The 21,178-nt window shown below is 42.6% G+C and overlaps 1 protein-coding gene across 1 annotated transcript in view; it reads left to right on the top strand.

Annotated features, from left to right (window-relative positions):
- Positions 1-985: 985 nt before the first annotated feature.
- Positions 986-21,178, top strand: part of plxdc2b (plexin domain containing 2b) — a 148,696-nt gene continuing 128,503 nt past the window's right edge. The window contains exon 1 of the mRNA XM_049565009.1: positions 986-1,482. Coding sequence (XP_049420966.1) covers positions 1,389-1,482 — 94 coding nt within the window. The 5' untranslated portion in view covers positions 986-1,388. The remainder of the gene's footprint in view (positions 1,483-21,178) is intronic.

Raw genomic sequence — 21,178 nt, 5'->3', positions numbered from 1 at the left:
TTTTCTAACGGCATCTCAGGACATTTCTAGTCATGTATGTGATTACAAAACTGTTTTTCAGACATATTTTAAACCAAAGGTGGTTTTTGTGCCTAATCCTAGCCACTTTAACCACAGCACTGTCACAACATGAAACATTAAGTTTCAACATATCCCCTACATAACATGGAAACGTTCAGATTTGCAGAAACGTACATTGTCAGCATTAATTCTGGCACGGGATTGCAAATATAACATATAAAACATGAGATATTTCCTTACTTGGTGTAATAACAAGGCTTTTTGCTCATTTACCTAATTTGTGGAAAAAGGAAATGGTTACAACTTCAATAGTGTTCTACTTATTTAGTTTTAATAAGATGAAATTAAAATATTGAAAGGAAAAAAGGGTTGATTTTGCAATTATTATTATTTTGTCATATACAGCAGTGGGGTCTGTGGGAAGTAAAGCCAACAGTCAACAGAAAAAGGGTTAATATATACCTTGCACCTGCAGAGGGCGCCCTCACAGTCCAATTACCTGTCTGTGCAGTAAAGGTGAGAGGGGAGACATTAATATACTGTTGCAGAGAATATATAGGGACACTCAAAGAGGGAGATAACAAGTAAAATAACATAAATTTACTGAAATTATAACAAGAACTGGACTCCTAAACTGACTATTTACAACTTAACCTCTTGTATTTCTTGTGATAAAGATCTCATGCTCAATACAAACACAAAGCCCTCTGAGGAATGAGTCCAGCATGTTGAACATCTTTTGTCTGCTGGCAAACAGGAGGCCTACAGCAGCTCCAAACGCATCTCTCCACATCACTCAAAAGCCGCTTGTCAGACACGGCGCAGATCATATCCCAGGGCAAAATCCTCACTGTCTCCCCGGCAGCTGGAGAAACGCTTTGTGTGTTCGTCACCTCCGCTTCTTCTCCTGCACACACATAAGCATCAAACAGAAGAAGAAGAAGCCATTGGCTCAGAGGAGCTGATGACGGAGGGAGCGCACTGTCTTCTCCAGGAGCGCGTTAGCCACAACACACACACACTGCTCCTCCTGCCAGTGGGATGAGACCAGTGTGTCGGACTGGGATGAACATTTAAGTGGAGAACTTTTTTCCCTCTTTCTCCTTCTGCTGTTATTATTTTTTGTTTGTTTTGGAGGTGGAGACCTGTTAGGACGAGCGCGTTTACACTCTCCAGGAGCGCGCAGTGTGGCACACGCTGGAACAAAAAGCAGCACAGTGCAGCGAGTGCAGCGCAGGCAGGTTTTAAAAGCAGCAGGAGAGGCAGGAGAGTTACGGAGTCCGCCGGGAAGCGGTGTCGGTGCACGGGGGAAGACGGAGACCTCTAAAAACGAGATATTGAGAAGAAATCAGCGGCGGAACTTGGATATGGCGGGTGTGAAGACGTTCGACCTTCTCGTTGGACTTGTTTTAGTTTTGCGGTGTGTTGGGGATGCCCGAGCCGAGATCCCAGCCAGTGACGGTAAGGACCAGCACCTCAAACATTCACCAGACCTGAGTACAGGTCCGCTTCTTAATGCACAAGTCAAAGGCGTCTGCGAAACATGCACACAGCTATCAGACACAGGTGGTGTTTGCGTTGCTTTTGCATGAGAGCGACTTTGTTTTATGCACTGATTGCATCCTTTGTAGTTGCATTTATCACATCTAAATGTGTGTATGCAAGAAACAGAGGAGACAGACACCCTGAAGGCTGTTTCTCTTCCATTATCTTATTTTTAGGTACAGAGGAGGACATCATGACCTACTAACTTCATTTTTTTCTGTCTAGATCAAAGACTTTTGATTTATTCTAATTATCATTTTCACAACTACTATATGTTTGAGTTAATTGCCTTTCTTTTCATCTTTGCACATGCATTCCCCCTCAGGCTCAGCTGATTGTTGCTGTATATTGTAGTAATAAGTCAAAGCAATGAGTGTAGGGCATATGGAAATCTCAAACTGCCTCTGAAAATATTTCTTATTCTTTCTCCTATATGTGAGATTTTCCTCTCTGGTGCGATCTGGAGCATCCTTCTAGAACTTTTTGCCTCACAAATTTCAGATCAGTAATCACTGCATAGTGCAGGTGCTTTCTCTGTAGAAGTCCTGATGAGGAAACCTGCACTCTGTCCATCTTGATGTCCTTGATTATAAGACACAGGAGAAGTCCAGTGTGAACAGTATCTCTACTGTAAAGCCACAGAGTGTGCACCTAAAGTCCACTAATCTCAAATCTAGTCCATGACACACACACACAGACACACAGACACACACAGAGCTCAGCCCTCTGACAGACGGTGGAATAAGTTCATGCCAGCGCTGTTCCTGTTCACATAGGCGAGCTCTTGTTTCCCAGGGCTTTTATTGCTGGCAGCGGATTTTCATCACGTATCAGATAGTGGTTTGAGAAATGTTCGGCTGCTGACAGTGACTGTAAATTAAACCCGTGTGTGTGTGTGTGAGCAGACCACAGAGTTACTGGAATGTATGGCTCTGTTTGGGAGAGATGCTATCGGCCGCATGTGGCCGTTCGCACACACTTTTTTAGTTTCACACAGTCGTACTCAGTCCTGTTTATGAATTCAATCAATCTGCTGGGCTGCTGCTGCTGCTGCTGCTGCATTCTGGCTCATTTCACATCAGCGCTTTACTGGAAAACAACGGCTTGTGTGTGTTTGTTGTGGGAAAACTGAATCAGAATCAGAATGAGGCTTGTTTTTAGAGGTTGCCAAATGAGGAAAACTCCTCAAAACACCAACATGCATGAACAAACAGGGCATTTTCCTCTCAGAGCGCTCCATCGCTCCATCTCCTGCTTGAGCTGAACACATTTAGTATGTAGGACAGTATTTTTAGATATCTGGGCGAGGTGCTTCCCTTGTCATACACTGACCTCCACTCTGCTGTAGGAGCAGCCCCTCTGTGCTTCCTTAGATAGGTTTAATAGAGCACAGGTGGACTCCTCCACTCTCTGGAAGTAAAATAATAATGCACCATTCACTACCAGAAAAGACTCATAGAAAGTGTCTCAGCAGCTCCAGCAGAGGCTGAAATGTGAAAAGACTGGTTGCACACTTAGATGAGCTGTGAAGCACATCTGGGTGAAATTACACAACATCCTGTGAGCTCGGTGCATCGTTTTTCTTTTTTGTAAGCTCTCAGTCTGGGGCTCTGTGATGCTCACCGGGTGATACATTTACCAGTGGCGCACTCACAAAATTGGGGCTGATTTGGGGGGTAATTTGCACCCCGGTGCTTCTCTTGGAGTGGAAAAAGAGATGTTCCACTAGACTCTGGAGTGTGTCTGCATGTGTGATAGGAGAATGAAAGAGCGAGAGAGCGTGAGAGGGAGAAAGTCTTGCCTCTTGTAATGATGCGGTCTGATTTAAAAGCCTGCGCTGAGGGCTGTTAATGTGCTAAGATTGTGGTTGTGTGTGGAATTTCATTCGCTGTGGATGCTCGCAGTTATGTTTCTTTGGTCTGTAGAGAGTTAACCATGCTCGCAGGCAGCGATATGGTCTCTGGCTCCCTCATACATCATACTGCCAGCAGGCACCTCTGCAATGATACAAACACACTCACATAAGAGTGTGAGCTGCAGAGAAACATGCAGAGCAGCTCTCAAAGAGTTTGACCTTCATGACAATGGTTCTGAGAGCCGGTATACTTTTAGATCCAGTTTCAAGTCATTTGGACCCCTCAGCCAACAAGTCCCTGATTGAATCTTTTATTAACAGTCACTCCTTAAGTTATTCCCAATTGCCTCTCTCGGACACTACAGGTGTCTGCAAAGGAACTTATGATCTATATGAGTGTGTGCTGTCTCAGTAATGTCAAGTTTGTTTCCATCCACTTGTTTTTAAGCACATTTTCAATTAATGCTGGTAAGTTGAAAGATCAGAAATATGTTTTAATGCTTGGCTGAGGTGGAAAAGTTGGTTTATCAATAAAACATCTGATATGTGTGGAGTGATGAGGAGACTGTAATGTTAAAGGGAGACTTTGCTGATTTTCAACAAGCTCTGTGTTATGACAGTGTGTGCACATAAATGGTGCTTTAAATGCGTCATCACACATCAGCAGATGAATGAATGAATGAATGGAGAACTCAGGGTGCTGGCAGCACGGGTGGAAACCAAGCACGCCCAGTGGACCATGAACATTGTTAGATGTTGATATTCGGTTGGAAGTAGGTTTTGACGTCAGGTAACCAAAATTCAATGCCAGATCGTCTAATGCCAATGTCAATTAGACGTAGACAACTGATGACAGATGGCGATATTTTGTTGGTTTAAACCTGTGTTGTTAAGTAACCCAAATCCAACATCTTCCAAATGTCTCATGCTAACGTCGTCTTGATGTACAATAACGACATTTAGTTGTAATGTATGGAGAACAAAACCCGATGTCTGCACAACGCTGTGATGTTAACATCTACAGAACATGAAATTTTAACAACATTAGTTATTTAGAATATCGTCAACCTGATTTTTATTCTAACCAAAATTAAATGCCTGTCTGACGTAAAAGCCCAACGTCTTTCTGATGTCATATTGGCATTCGGTTCATCTGGATCATCAGCAACAGCCGATTGTAGGCGATCGTATATCTCGGAAAATCAGAAACACTGAATGCTGATAATAAGCTCAGAATCTGAGACAGCATCACAACTATTTTTGCAATTTTCACTCGCCCTTGTTATTCATTAAAAAAAAACGGATAAAAACATTGCAACATGAATCGCAGTTTTTTTAGAAGGACTTTGTGAAATCAGGCATTTCAGGTTGCAATAGTCCCAAAATCATCCTGTGAAATCCTGGAGGGACTAGGAAGCACTCTGTGCGCTGGTGCCCCACTGCATACAGCTCTTTATTTTTTTGCCTATGCCCCTCAGACAGCCTGAGTCCGCCACTTAATGTTAGTGTGCGTAAATGTCACAGAGCAGTGACAACTGACTTGTAACCCTACAACGTTTCCATGCAGTAGATTCCCTTGTGGTTAAGGTACAATACTGTACATAGACAATACATATCTTAAAGGTTACCTTACTGATGCTTTCATAAAACAATTAAATAAGGAATTTTATAGGATTCAGATTTGATATCATCCCCTTTCATGACAAATGCTGCCAAGTTGCTGTCTTCTCTTTGTCATGCTTAAGGGATGATTCCCGACATAAACTGTCTGCAGAGAACAAAATGGGAGGTCTGGCTCAGTCTACTTTAGTGAAGAGATTGTAAGCCCTCTTGGAATCTGCCCTTCCTCCCCCCGTCTTTCTGACATTGCACATTTCAGAACAGACAGAATGAGCTAGCCTCTTTATTGGCCCTCTGAATGACCTGCTGAAAGGATCTGCCATGAATGGATGACGGGGGCGGGGTGGGTATGAGGGGGTGAGAGACAAGGAGGGGCGGCGACGGCGGCGGCTGGGGTTTATGTGCAGCCCTGTATGCAGCCACAGTGGGCCGTGCCATACATCGCAGAGGCTGGGAGGCAGGGAGGCAGGGTCGTCCCCCTGTACCAGCATGCAACAGCAGCACCAGGCTCCTGCATTAGTCACGCCTGGCCTTCGTCGCTGAGCTCCTGCCCCCTTTTTAACTGGGAAGAAGCTCAGCCTGATGGCTTGAGAGGGCCGGAGCAGCACACAGAGTTCAATAGGCTCAGAGACAAAGAGCAAAGAGGCCACTAGTTAATGAAACCCAGCGCTGTTAAGCTCCTCTTTAGCTTTTTCTCTTTGTCTTTCATGTGGTTCAAAAGCTCCTTCACTTCCAATTGTTGCAGAGCTCCTCCAGAGTTATCAGTGATCACTCCCTGGCATTTTCTACTCTGTGTGATTTATTTAGTTTGTCCAGAGCAGCAAAATTGTAGATCTTGTCCGTCAAGCAAATTTGAAAAGGTCAGAGGCAAGAGCCGCCTGCCTCGTTTCAAAGTGTTACAGATCTGAACATCAGCGGTTCAGCGAGAGATGACAAGCATTTTCCATTCATGATAAACATCCTCTATCCACAGATGATTGCAAAGCTGCCAGTACTGCAGCATCATCCTGTTGACTCTGCTAAGGGATGCTGCCATGAAAGAGATGCTAGATCATCAGCTGAGGGGTGAAATAAATGAAATGGTTTTCATTTAGGTGGGAGGAGTTGGTATTTCTTTTGCCTGAAGGGGGAATTTTGGAGGGGGGATAATGAGGAGAAGGAGGAGGCTTTGAAAATTTCCCCTCTTTGCTGAGCAGCCTCACAGCGCAGGATAAAAGAATTACAGCTGCATAATAAAAAATATTACACTGTAAAGTATAGTGAGTGATGATTAACAGCATATTTTATTAGGATAAATAAATGGTAGGAATATGAAAGGAAAACCCCTCCCTTGGTGGAGATCCAGGAGGGATTTTGTGATGCTGGTGTATAGTATCTACTTAATTTTGCCTGCCTCATTTGCTTCTGCATCTGTTAGTTATTTCCTGTTACAATCAGTCAGCATCCATATGTCAAACATGAACACAGAGCTGCGTACAAATTTGTGTTTTCTTTCTGTGGTTTTGTTTGTTTATTTGCACTCTATGTCACAGAGGGCATGTAAAGAGCAGGGGTCCTCGGATAAATGGGGAATAGTTTATTTCACTGTTAATTCATGACAGAAGTGAGTCCAGTGTGAGTAAGAGTCATAAGACTGAGCTGATCACAGGTTTCACTTCCTTCAAGGTAATCTCCACAACTGTAGTTGACAGTGGTAGAATTCTGGTCTTGATCATATCTAACAACCGAAATCTTTTCAGATGGAGGTCCCTAAAGCAAAATCTTTATACTGGAGGAAAAAGAAAACAATTGCATGTTTCTTGGCAGAATTCAGGGGTAATTTTCCACGAAGCAATGCAAGTGCACCTGACAGCTGGTGTGTCAAGAATCCAGCAAATCCTGTTGGAGCTACTGTTGGTAAAAACATTACTCACCGTTTTTCCAATTCGAGTTTAAAAGAAGTGGAAATGCCAAGAAAAAACAACAAAAAATAAACCTAAAATATGGTGGAAAAAAGGTTTTTACACGTTTTGGTTTGAGGTGGGAAGTTGATGTATCAATAAAACATGTGACAAAGTGCAATAGACACAGACTTTGTGAATAAATGATTATGTTCATGAAGTGCACCTAGAGGGCAGTGGCCCTTGGCGTCGGATTCGGATGCACAATGCACCCTTTGATGTCCGAACAAGATGCACAGGGCTTTCAGCCAACTGCAGTGGAAACCCATCCATGTCATCATTATATGTTCAGAGCAATGAACGTAGTATAAAGAGCGCGGAAGTCTGCTTGGAGCAAGAGGGAGAGGAGGTGGATGGACCCAACAAGCACAAGTCTTTGACCCACGAGACTGGAGTTGACGTCCCGTATGAACTAAAAGATCTATTTTGTCATGTCAGTTGTTAGTCTCGTGTGTCGAATGACATGACTCATGCCAACCACAATCTTTTCCTAATCCTAAGTAGTTTTGTTTCCCAAACCTCACCGCCAACCCCTTGTGTCAAGATACAACACAGATGGCTGGGCAGAAGCTTCTGCCAAAGCATCACAATATGACGAGTAAGGCTGAGATCATGTTGGTGACTTCAACATCCACTGAAACTTGGAAATGTGCTTGTCTTTCAGACAGTTTTCAAGAAATTCCATTCAAATTTGCAAACTTTCCTATGAGCAAGAACAGGAGGAAAACTCGTTTCCAAAAAAAGGCATAAATAATCCAAGTCCAGACACTCATGATGGTTTGAAAAATATAGTGTAGTCCCTCTACACCCTGAGGAAGGGGCAAGTCAATACGTGTTGGTACATTTGTAATGTTTCTAGCCTGTTGAAATAAAGGCCTTTTATGTTTTTCAACCCATCTTGAAGGCCTGGACCTGGATTATTTATGCCTTTTTTCAGCAGTAAGTTTTCCTCTCCTTTTTTTTGAGGCATTCCTTTCCATGAGCACCGTTGGTTTGAGGGACACCAGTAGCTCTACTGCTACCTTTTTCTTTCCTATGAGCAATTAACTATGTCTCTGATTTCTTTCAGTATGTAGAACATGGGTGAGGAGCCAACACCAAAATCTGACGTATAATTTCTCCTCTCTTTAGGTTCAGTTTCTCCTATTAAACTGGAGTGAAATATCAGTGTATGTGGCAGTTATCCATTGGAAAAAAGTGCATTTTGAGGGTGGATTTTTCCTTTGAAGTCATCTAATGTGGCCCATGTTAACACCAGTCACATGCACAATCTGTCTTTCCTCTTTGTCTTGTCTCGCCTGCATGCTGAGGACTGCCGCACGGTTAAATTATGGGTAAAAATCTCGTCCAAGTTTCATGCATGGCCTTTGATTATCTCATTAGATCGCAGCAGGCCTACATTTGACAGTTAAACCCTGGCACCTACAAGCTTGGCGCACACCAATGAGTACCTGTGTACCAATGAGTAACCTAAAGTTCACAGTGCTGAATTTTATGGGTAACATTGTATAAAATGGCTGGCTGGTTGGCACTCAGCTGTGTGGCCTGTAACAGGGTCCCTGTTGGCTAAAGCCTGCTAAAACATCTTGAAGACGTAATGATGTGAAACACAGATGGGCTGATTTCATGCTTCATACACTGCAAACCTGTTGGAGTGGAGTTTTCTGTGTCTAATCAAAGGGCGAGAAACATACTACTATACTTATACTATAAATTTGTTCTGTCAAATTATTTAAGAAAACAGGCAGTGATTTTGATTTTTTTTTTCTTCTATCTGGGTCGTTTTTCAGCACACAAACCCCCGCAGGTGCCCATACTGTAGCTGTGCATCATAACACAAACCAGCTTCCTCAAATGTGAAAATTACGTACGGTGCCTGCCTCTTTTTTCACGCAGCGCCTGCACCGAAATGATGAAAAGAATCCAAAGATTTGATGCGCACGCTGAAAAAAAGTTGAAAGAGGCGGCTCTGCAAAGGGGAACAAAGTGTTACATGCATGGCTATCATGAAGGAGGAGAGAGCGTGGTGTTTCAGGCCGCCCAGTCATGCTGAAAGAAGATAAAGTGCCAGAGGAGCCTGTCACCCCACCCTGAAGCAGGCTTCATATCCTGAGCCCAGCAGGAGCGCTAGCTTGGCTTTGTCCCACAAAAGCAAGTGTCACTCACAGGGTTTACGGCATGCTGCTACATGCCTTCGCCTATATGTGCAACTGTGTGTGAAAGTTTTCTCTCTCACACTCAGTATCTGTGGCTGTCAGTTCCCATGCGCTCTCTGTCACTACTGTTTTCTTGCTTGTACTTTGTGAAATCAGACAGCAGCAAGTCAAGTAGATGGCTGAGTTTCAAACCTCAGTACTTTTTGATTCCAGATTGAAATTTGGCTCTGAAGGTTTGGTCAGATTCTTTGTCTTGTTTACTTATTCTCCTCTCAGATATGAAGGTCTGGTGGAAACACTTCAGACGTTTGTCTAATTTTGTGAGAAGAAAAATTGGCTTTTACAGGGTTTCTTGCATATTGAGTTATTGAATAAGTATTGTTTTGGCTTTTGTGCTGGTATTTAATTTTGAAATGTTGAATTGACCATTCACTAAACCCCCCCTTGTTTAGTAATGGAAAGCTTTAGATTCACATGCTGGAGCCATGTACATTGGGCTATGTAAACAGGGATACTACTACTATTTTAGCCTATTTCACAGAGCTTCTAAAGTCCCAAAAGGTGATTTTGGCACACAAGATTGAAAAACAACACATTTTGTGTATTTAGGGGCTTCATACTATTTAAAATCAAAAACACATGATCAAATGTGTAAGGGATTGATTAAACGTAGTGCGTTTGTCAGCTCTGACATTATCTGTATTTGTTAGCATGTCCGGCTAACTAACTTTCGACCTACAGTAGTAACCAAGTATTTTTTCTAATGCCTAGAAGCATTTCATGCTACATTGATTTGTTTGGTTAGAGGTTATGAAAAAAAATCCACAGCTCACTTAAAGTGAAGCCAGAAAATCTGTTTCGCCCCCTGGTGGATGTAGTTCATAAACCCCACCCCCTCCGTGTTAGTGGATTGGAAAAGGGCCAAACTACGCATTTAAGTTCACGTCAAATGAAATTTTTCCCAAAGATGTTGTTCGTCACTTTAGGAAGTTCTTATAATGCAGCTGTATGTTAAAGTGTTCAATTTTCTGACAAGTTTGATTTAAATTAATTATTTGATGCCATAAAAAGGGGGTCTGACGTCATGATTGACAGCTGTGTGTCAATCTGTGACCAGTGGCACTACTCACAATTGGGCTGGATGGGTTTATGGGCGGGAACTCGATACCGTGGCTCTACTTCCTGAGCGCTGCTTGTAGACTTTGGCTCCAAATGAAGTCACCAGCACAATATGGCAGCACTTGTATCTGGGATATATTGGCTTTTCATTGTCCATGTTTATATAGAGTCTATGCTTCAATCTTGTAGCACAACATCATGAATGTTGTCATCAAGGTTACAGATTTAAGAACCCTTTGCAGGTGTCTTGTATTAAAACAAGTCAGTGCGACTGTTACGCCACTATGCTAAACCTGGCTTGTGAAATCTCATCAACTAACACTAGTAAACCCGTAACTTGGTGCTTGTCCCTTTGTGTTTAATTAGATGTGAGAAATGTGCCTGGACTTCCCTGGGTGAGTTTGACCTCTCCTATCTATGGGGGGTTGTGTGGTTGACTCACCGCCAGGCCAAAGCTCTTGCCCCTCGCAACCAGCTTGCTCGGACTGGACCACTTTGCTGGACACCCCTCGGGTGACGTTCCATTGGACCAGTCGACCAGCTCGTTCTTTGTCATTGTTCAGAGTAAATGCGTATTTACATGATTTAATCATGGTGGCATGTCGACGCTTTCTCAGTTTCTTTTGTCTTCAGAATGTCTTGCCTCGGGTGTCTCTCTCATGGTGTGCCTACTCTGCACAAAGGCCTCTCCAGCTCTCCCTTCAGGTGCAGCTGATAGAGGCTAATGCGTCAATACTACCAATCCTTAAGTGTGACGTCAGTGCTGACCCTGCCTTCTACCACCTGCCTCAACCACACCCACATCTACAAGATATTCATTAAACTACCAATAAAGCTATCATAACAGTGACACATCAAAAAGCCTCAAAATCAGAAGCTGCTTTTGTCTTCCACTGTTTAAAATCAAGGACCCATCGTTTCAAGAAGCTTGACAGGCATAGCAATGGTAATAAATGAGGGGGCAGGGGCTTGGCTAACGATGAGTTGTGAAATTTTGATTAACAGCCCTACTTACTGTACCTTTGACTGATTCCCTTGTGTTATTTGAATAGACTGAGTCAGCAAAATGCAAAACATCTTCATTTACTTCACTGAGTGCAGTTACATTTAACCTGCCTTCTAACCTCAGATTGATCTTTTTATTGGTCCCTTTATCATGTTAATAGCATGCTCAGTTGAGAAGCCATCAATTATGGTTTTATTACATGCAGTTGTTGCTCCCTCCTTTAAATAAACCTGGTGTAACGTGTTGCCTTTGCCATGATTAGCCTGCTAATGCTGCACACACTTAAGTATGTTCAAACGGTGTTTTGAGCCGTGCCAAGTGAACCCTCGCAGACATTGATGTGTTTTTCTTGCTAGTAGGTCCAACAGCGCTGCCTTTGTTTTGCTGCCCGGAAAATGTCTCCTCGTCCCTCGTCCAGAAGTTTCTTTCTCCCGACCAAACTCATCCTGACAAAGAACAAGCATGCCCTGCAGCAACGGCCTCTTCACAGTGCAACACTTTGACGTGCCGGGGCATTTTTAGGGTGGAAATGAAAAGATTTACAGCCACAAGTGTGTTTCTATGTGAAGGGGCAGAGAATGGATTGTGACTTTGACGACTCCATCAAAGTTGTTTTCTGTTTGCCACCTTGCATCAATAATTCATATGGATGGAACAGATCTTCAGGATGTGTAAACTGGTTATTGCTGTTGTCATTGGCCTTTTTGGTGAACATATTGCTTTGTGTACTTGGAGGCATTTTTTTGTTGGCTTGAACGTTGATGTCTTGAAACATTAAATGTCACAGAAATTGAAATTGACTGATTTGTGGGCCCCACAGCCTCTGGGAATTAAAGTTGGTCATCTGTCAGTGTGTGTGTTTGAAAGAGAGCGGTCAACATTGTTCTGTGACTTGTTTGGGCTAATTCACCCCTCTAATGAGTCATAAAGTCTCAACACAGTTCTTGTAATACATCTGTAAGGCTTCCTGGCGGGCCTCATCACTTGACCCTTCAGGAATCAGGACTGCCAGAAATGAGAGGATAAAGGACATTTCCCAGAAGCGAGTAAAGGTTTCTGGAGGTCAGGGTGTTTGTTTGGATCATGCCGTTTTGGACAAGCCTTTCCCAGCTGTCCACCTCCTAACCCGGTGCTGAGCTCATCCCAGAGCTGTAAACATGAGGCCAGTTGGCAGCTCACTCATGAATGGGAGTTGCACTTGCAGCACATTTTCATCCTGTTTACCACTTCGTCTTCTTTTTCTTTTTCTGACTTGATCAAATATGCTTGATTCAACAAAAGTGAGCCATACCAACAAAAAAAAGTCAACAAGTGATTCTGGTAAATGAGGTTCAGTTTGTGCCGGGTGTTCAGGTTTCTGTCTCCTCGCCAGTGCTTACTAGCCGAGAGTTTCTCCCAGAGCTCAGCGCAGAGCCAGGAACAAAGGCTTGCTTTGAGTCTTTGTGGTGATGAATTGTAAGGTGTAACAGCAGCCTTTGTATGGGAGACAGAGAAAGTGGGAAACTCTGCCCAGGTAACTAGAGACCCCCAAGTCTCGATCCAATGGCATGTCCTGCGCTGACTGGGGGAGTTAATTGTGTTTTCTTGTACAGTCTAGCAAGAACAAGCATCCTGATATCAAGGGAGGCTGTAAAGTGTACACATGTTATGATCCAGAAGGCAACAACACATCAATTTAATGGGCACAATAGATCAAAGTCTGTGGTTTGGCTCTGTGAGCAGCAAATTGGCTGGTCTGCAAGCCTCGGCCTGACTGCCTGCGGCATCTCTATTAAGTACAGGTATTTGTTATGTAGAACTGGGTATGAATATGCCTGTTTGTGCTTGGAATATTTTGTCTCTCCTTTCCTGTCCTTTTGTCTTTGACAAACAAAGTGCGAGGGGGAGGAGGAAGTGGTTGCCATACAGCTGAGAATAAACCACTCTCTTCCCCTCACCCAGAGAGGGCGGCTCTCAATGATTTCCGTCCTTTAGGCTGATGGGTCTTTTGTCTCGTCTTTGAATTTGCAGTATTTGCTCATTGAGTGTCACTGAGAACGAATGCTCTTCAGATCTGTGTCCATCTTGCTGAAGCACTCTGTCACCTCCCTGTAGGACTGCTGGGTTAGAAATGTATTACACTCTCTTCCTAGCAGCGAGGTGCTGTTGTATTAAAATGGTAAATTACAATCATTTTCAGAAGCTAACGGTGTTGTGTCCAAAGATTGTGATGGATGGCATTTGTTATGGAGGGAATGAGTATTTGTGACCATTAAAAGGTGTTTATGTGATAGCTCTTTTGTCAGGTGGTGAGAGGAGCCCTCACATCATAAAGAAGTAATTGACTCCCATTTAAAGGCCTTTGTCTCCCGCGCCCCAGAATGCTTTAATTAGATGGCAAGTAAATTAGTGTGAGCCGTTTAATTATGAATATGTTATTCATACCATTGCACAAAGGTAATAAATGTGCTCTTCTCTCGAACAGGTGGGGTGGGAGTGAATGATGAACGAACAGTGTACAACCATGAAATCAGTATGAGCGACAGACATTCGGGGATTTGTAAATGATAGATGTTATAGAAGTATGGCAGCCCTGAGGTGTAAAAACTGGGTGTGTCAAAAGTTAACAGTTACTCAGTTAACTACTGAGAATATTTTTGACTGTTTAGGGAGTGTTCGTTATTTATTAGAGGGGAGGAGGGGGTGCAAAATCGGGAAGAGATATTTTTCAAGCACTGGGGAGCGAGTTATGTTTGTTTGATTTGGCTTAGGGGAGGGACATTCAATTTTGAATGGTCATGTTTTGTGTTTATTTTAATACCCTCAGAGCCCTAAATCCTGCAAGTGGGTTTAAAAGACATGTTTTTCTTAAAAATCTCCAAAATCACTTCATCTATCAGAGCCAGAAACTGTGAAATATGGTGGAGGGAGGGTCATCGTGCATTTTTCTTCAGTCACTCAGGGAGGCTCATGGAAAATTATTTATAGATCTTCTGGGGAGGGTCATAATGTAAAAAACTAACAAGGTCACACCCCAGCCACCCCTGTATCCTGGTGAGTAAAATACACTCTCTTATACATGTCAGTCTATAGGTTAATTTTTCTACTTCACATTACCTAGGTCTGGTAGGAGCTAACCTTAGCTAGCAGCGCTGCTCATTCGGCGATTACTGCTTGTAACCGACCCAACAGTATTGCTGTGGAAACATTGTGCCCACCCCCTGCTCTCCCCCCAGGTTGCCCCAGTGAGAGACCCCCTTTAGCATTGGTTACTACTGTTATCTCTGTTAGTACTGTTAGCAATGTCAGCACGGCTAGTGGTGCTAACATAGTTAACATCCTAAAGGGGTTTTGTGGCTCAAAGTGAAGGCGCTTACTCATCAGAGCAACCTGGGGGGAGACGGGAGTTTGGTTACCATGTTTCTACAGCAAACCATCTCAGTTACTAGCGGCAATTGCTAAATAAGCAGCACAGTTAGCTAGCTCCTACTAGACCCTGTTGGTGTGCAAAGCAGAGCAGTCAGGGCAAATGTTAGCTAACCAGTGAAGACCGGAGGGTGGGCAGTGGGCACTGTGTTTCCACATCCAACTGTCTGTCAGCAAAGCCAAGAGAAAATAAAATTGAAGTCAAGACATTTACATCACAAAACTTTTAAATTTTCAGCGTCCCAAAATGGATGCTGCTTTGAAATGTGGCGTTAAAGCTGGCTGAGTCAATGGAGCGCTGGACTGAAAGAAAAGACATTTTGTATTACAAGTAATTTTGCGTTTTTTCTTCAAATGAATATGTTAGTGAGCAGTAATGGGTGTCAGGCAATCTAAAGTAAACTTAACTGAAACTGACATCCCTATGCAAAACGCAAAGCATACAAAACATAATAAAATGGAAATGGAATGAAACGATCGATTAATCAAGAAAATAATTGACAGATTGACAGTTAGTTGCAGCCCTTGCGTTGTTTTCTGTTTTTAGTTATCAGTTTTAAATGTTTTCTAAAATGTGATTTCTGTATTGCTCTGTGATTGTGTTTTGTTTTTCAGTGCTGTTGTGTGTTGCACCTTAGAGCCACCGTCTAAAAAAGGAACAAACTGAAAAATGTCACTTTTTTCAGACCATTCCGCCTCATTCTGGTGTAATTGTTCAACCCAGAGGCAGTGTTGAGGGGTTTATCATTGCACTGGTGTCCCACAGCAACCAAAAGCTGAAATGTGTCTCAGGCAGAGGAGGTCCAGATATTGATTAAATGTCTGGCCAGCTCCCCATTCACCCAAAGGCCTCCAATATCACAGACGCAGGTTAAGGTGCCAACGCACTGTGCATCATCGCAACTGGGACCTGCTGGTTGCCAACCTAACTTCATCTAAACACATTTATTTGAGTCATAAATAAAGAGTTGTGGAGATGTAATTTGACTTCTGTGATGCAATAAATTTTCCCTGTTTTGTTTTTGGCATGATGAAATGAAAGACCAGCTTTCAAGCAGATATTGAATGGGGGTCAAAAATGAAATGCCCGTCTTCAGACAGCTGCCAAACCAATGATATATGCCCTGAAAATCCCACCTATCGACAAGCAGCCAAAATTGAAAATGAGAGGCAGCGATATGAATATAAATGAGTTATTTGATGTCCTTTTTTGCCCCAAATGGCAGAATTTTTTTTTTCAAGGCATGTGCCCGTTACTCAGTCCTGCAGTAATCTATCATTTGCTACAAAGCCAGCTGCACAGTTTGGGACACAACACGATTTTTTTTATGTCATTCAAAGTCACACTGCATTTTTCTACTAATAGGAGCTATTAAATATCCTTCTGACAGTTGTTCTTGTCAGAGCAGCACTCCATGTCCACTAAATTTAGAGATGATTCATGATTTTTGATGCTTATTAGGGATTAGACATTCAGCATGTCAAAGTGCCAACCTAAATATGGATTTACTTTTAAAAACGTGGCATTCAAAGTGACATCTCTTCAACTGAACAGAACAAAAACAGTGGAAAATCATTCTCAAAGAATCAAAAGCAAAGTTATGATGGAAACTAATAAGTGGTAAAAGCCAGCATTTCCCTGAACTTATGTTTACTGTAAAACAGCTCCCCTGCTTCAGGGCTTTTTTTTTGTCTTTGCGGATGGAGAGTCACATGCAGAGCATTTGTGGAGCGTTTTTCTTCAATGGTTCAGAGAATCAGCTCAAAGATAGACTCATCAGATCTTATACTGAGGCGTTTTATTGTTTGCACATCATTTCTGCAAACAATTAGAGCTGAACTGATGAGTTGGAGGGTCTATTGAAAAGTCAGGCTCAATGCTTGGTTGCATGTCTCGATGTACACGTGCAAGCTTTAAATGTGCATGTGTGCATTATTGTGTATATTTGTGTGCATTCCTGCATCTGTTTGAGGTTATTGAGCAGCCACTTCACAGCAGCTGTCAGCCAGTGATTGGGTATTATGTGTACACAGATGGAACGGATGGGTCGTTTTGGGATCATTCTTTGCAGAGCCTTATTGATGGAAAGATGAAGGTCAGGGGACACTTTAAAGTCAAACTGAAATTACATTTATACTTGCAGTATATAGATGTTACTGTTTTGTGCACTTTTTCTGGGTAAAACTGTATTATTTATTTCTCTGCCGTGATAGTGCTCTCCAGGGCGTGTGAATTTTTTGTGAGTTTTGACTGTCTGGTCAGTTGCAATCAACAAAACTGGACCAATGAAAGAGAGACAGCTGATGCTGTAAAATGCTTTGTATTAACTTGCAGAATGACTTGCTCCTGTCAATAGCAAAATGGAAGTTGACAGCTTCTGGCTTAGACACTGTTTCCACTAGTATGCGTTTCAGTATCATTACAGTCTTTATCTCCATACACAAAAAGTGAGAATGAATCAAATTTATGTTCGACCTTAAGAGCAAAACAGAGACGAAGTACTGATTTTCTGTAGCTTTTAGCCAGAGTTTTCTGAAAGCTTAAATCAGTGAGATCTCCAAACAAATCAAACTTTAAGGGATACTTTGCTGATTTTCAACCAGCTCTCTCTCTGAAACTCAGACCAACCTCTGATCAAATGGCCAAACTAAGCAGAGTTGGTCAAATATAAACCAAACTTCTGTTACTGTATCCTGTTTCTCACCTGAAGTGTCTTCAGAAACATATTTTAGTGCGCTGTTTGGATGTAATGTGAGAATTTGTGAACAGGAAGTCACCGCCATACCATACATTGTATTGTAAAAACGGTGGCTGAAAAAACTGCAATCAAACATTAAAATTAAACAGTGCTGATATGCCTATTTCTTGCTTAAGATGTTCAGACACGTTCAGAAGTGGATATAGTGTAGGAGGCCAAAAAAGTGAAACTGCTGCGCATAAAATTACCCAGATGATCGGCACTGCCTCTGCACTGTGTGGCCCATAAAGCAGGCACACTACAGACTTCCGCCGGCTGAGCCAACTACTTCCAGTTAAGTGCTCTACTAACTTGAATGAGGCTAAAATGATTAAATCGTGCAGCTCTTAGATGTTCCAAATGTTATCCGACCAAATGGATCAAATTCTGATAGCGAAACAAGTAATTTCGCAGGGGCTGTGACACTCCCAAAAATGTGTCAGTTGATTTCGAGACGTCTCTTTTGCCATGTAATTCAATGGGAAAAAGTATTTTCAGCCACAGGCCATCACGTGACGGTGTAATTCCACTGTTTGGCCACTACTAAAATTGGCTTCAAAGCCTGGTGCACTTCCTGGGGGCCTGGGTAAAAGAGACCAGCTTGCACTACATCATCCACCAGTGGGAGTGTGTATTGGTCTGGTGCAGCGCAGTACATTCTGGTAGTTAGAGCTTTTCTACCTCTTGAGCAAAAGTGAAGGCTACAGTCCTTTTTGTCGATTTTCTCTGGTCATGTCGCACCAATTTCAAAGGTATTTCTCAGGCATAGACAGCCTAGATTTATGAAAGGACCATTTGTCCAGCAGTGGAATACTTCTCTAACTATGGCTGCAGAGCTACAGTACAAGAGTCTTTTTCTACCTGAATGTGATCAGGATCTCCTGCTGCTCATTCCCCACCTCCCTGTTCATGTTCCTGTGTCACATGTGATTATCCATCAAGCTTGAATGCTGCCTCCTGCATCAGAGTGACCCTGAGCGACTGATTGAAGGTGTGTTTTTAATAAGCTGGAGGTCATAGTGATCTGCTGCTGAGATCAGACGCCAGTCAGTACTTCCCGAAGTACATGATGGTGGAGAAATGTATTATGAGCATTCACACATCCTGTATGGCTTATTATACGCTCTATCCTTTTGACTTCTATCTGTGGTTCTTCATTTCCCCTCCCACCCACTTCCTATTTCTCATATCTCTTCCTACCCCAGTTTTTAAATATATGTGAGCCCTGTAAAAGATGAAGAGTCTTAGGAGTCTTTAGTTGTGTCATTCGTCATCTGAGTTTAGCCTGTCCTTCACCCGCTGGCCTGCCCGGGCTGATGAAGAGTCTGGAAATCGATACCTTGCTGATAACATTGAGTTTGCACCTGAAGAAAGAAGATGTGAATCAATATCATGCTAAAATCACACCCAGTCGCCATGACAGCAGCGTTACAGCCACACAAAACAGTGCTCCCACCCACTTGGCTCAGGGCCTCTAGTAGTATATTGACCAAATTATTAGTATTTTGCTGATAACAGCAGAAAAAATGAGCATGTGCATATTACATGGCCATAAGTATATGGACACTTGAATTTGGAGCTGCAATTAGTGGCTTAATAAATAAATAATTAATAAATAAGTAATCAGTTATCAAATTGTTGCTAAAAAATTCTATCCATCAGCTATTTGGTTAATGGGTTAATTTTGTCAACTCTCCACTAACAGCATTAGTGGTGTTATCGCTGGACTCCTGTTCATCCCAAAGGTGTTGGATGACGTTGAGGTCTTGTCTGGCCAATCAGGTTCTTCCACACCACTGGGAACAATTTTTTTTTTTTATGATTATGTTTATGCAACACATTCTCACTCTGACCTTGTCACATATCGATGTTTGGTCATGGATCTTCCGCATCCAAATATGACGTGAAAGGTACCCTGGTTGTGTTGGTTGTTGACGTTCTGGGACGCGTTGTCAAGTTCTGCTTGTTACATGCGTTGTCTTCTTTCAAAATACACCTCCGTTTTCACAGGAAATATACCGTTAACGTCGTGTCTCTTTCAAAATAAGCGCACTGCAACAAAAGCTTTATAAACTTACAGAACGCGAACACTGCTCTCATGGGTGTAAGTCCAGCTGCGTATCATGTGGACGTTAAAAGACAGCTTTTTCATTGGTGCCCATGCACCACATTTTGACAACTTTGGAGTGAGATCTGGTTGGTTTTATGCACAGGAGCACTGTGATGTTGAAACAGGAAAGAAAATTCCTTAAATTGTTAACACAAAGCTGGATGTCACCGTTACAGGCTGCACAATATGTTGTTTCCCTGCATCGCAGGATGTGCAATGTCAAGTAAAGCAGCATGACTCAGTCAGCTTTTTTGCTGCTTTATACAAAAGGAAAATTTGCCCGTTGCTCAATATTCATGACTAATTTTACCACCTGAGGCTTCCCGTTAAAGACGTGTGTGTGTGTGACGTAGTCTTGCGGTGCTTAGTTTGGGAAGTGAGACTCTCCTGTGTGTGTGTGTGTGTGTGTGTGTGTGTGTGTGTGTGTGAGAGGACCATAACTGGGCTGGCAAGTGCCACAGACAGTGACACGCATGGTTTTACTAAGCTACAATAGTCAGCACAAAGTGTCTAGATAAGCCCAGGTTCCTTTTATAATGATGTAAAAAGGCGTGTATTATGTTCACTGCACAGAAGAAATACAGCATCTGTTTAGTGCAATGTTATCATCATGACGTCTCCCAAGCATTCTTCACCGCAGAGTTGCTGGACTGTAAAAGCAAGTCACCACCCATGAGCCAGACTGAAGCTAATTGAGTTAGCCTAAAGAAACCAGGGTCTTCCAACTACTTTTGTAGCTGTGAGGCTGGCGTAATATTAACCCAAATGTTAATCTACAAGAGAAGTCTGATACCAACCAAAGCCTGCTCCACTAGGAGTCGACCATTACCTGAAAATGAGCGAGGAACTGGATGCGAAGCCCCCTTATTATTAGTCAAGCGATGTATTAGTGCAACATATTAGATCATTGACTTTATCCTGGATTAATAAAAGAGTATTATGTTGATACAATGGTGTAATGGTGAGTCAAGCAGCATATTAAACAACCTTATTTCCCCCTACTCCCCCTCAGAAAAGTCTTCAGAGTAGTCAAGTCATTTTTCAGCTTTTATTACAAGTATTTTAATTTTCTGTGCTGATACACTTCCCTATATAATGAAACCAATAATTCTAGGATGATGAATTATTTCTAAATAAAACTATTTAAAGGGCCAGTGTGTAAAATGGGTTGAAAACAGTGACATCAGTGGTCAAATTCTAAATTGCAGGGCTCACTCGCTCACCCCTCCCGTCGGGTAAATGATGGTGGCCTCATAGGGACAAAAAGCCTTGCGCACGAGTTTTTCAGGAGTAGGTCTATCTAGCGATGAGGTGAATGTTTATTTAGAAATCTAAACCATGTTACGATATTGTAATGAATCCCTCACGAGCAGGAGACCAGAGGAGCGTTCGGGAAAAAGGCCAGTTTATTTGAGCACTCCGGTAAACTCCGGTAACTCCAGGGGGTAAAAGACTCCGTCCCAAACTCTGACTCTTCTAGCGTAACGCACACACTTCATACACACATACTCGTTTACCATAGCCTTAGCCTAGCGATATCTCCGGACTATAGTAGCTGCAATGGACGACTTTGAACCCGATTTTGAAGAGTTTCTTGTAGCGGACACAGACCCAGAGCCATACCTGTTTGAGCCGGAGCATACAGATGAGGAACTCCATGTGT

Source organism: Epinephelus fuscoguttatus, linkage group LG21 (assembly GCF_011397635.1).
Source record: "Epinephelus fuscoguttatus linkage group LG21, E.fuscoguttatus.final_Chr_v1".
Lineage (NCBI taxonomy): Eukaryota > Metazoa > Chordata > Actinopteri > Perciformes > Serranidae > Epinephelus > Epinephelus fuscoguttatus.
Note: the sequence above shows the minus strand (reverse complement) of the source record. Positions and strands in the feature narration are given on the sequence as shown.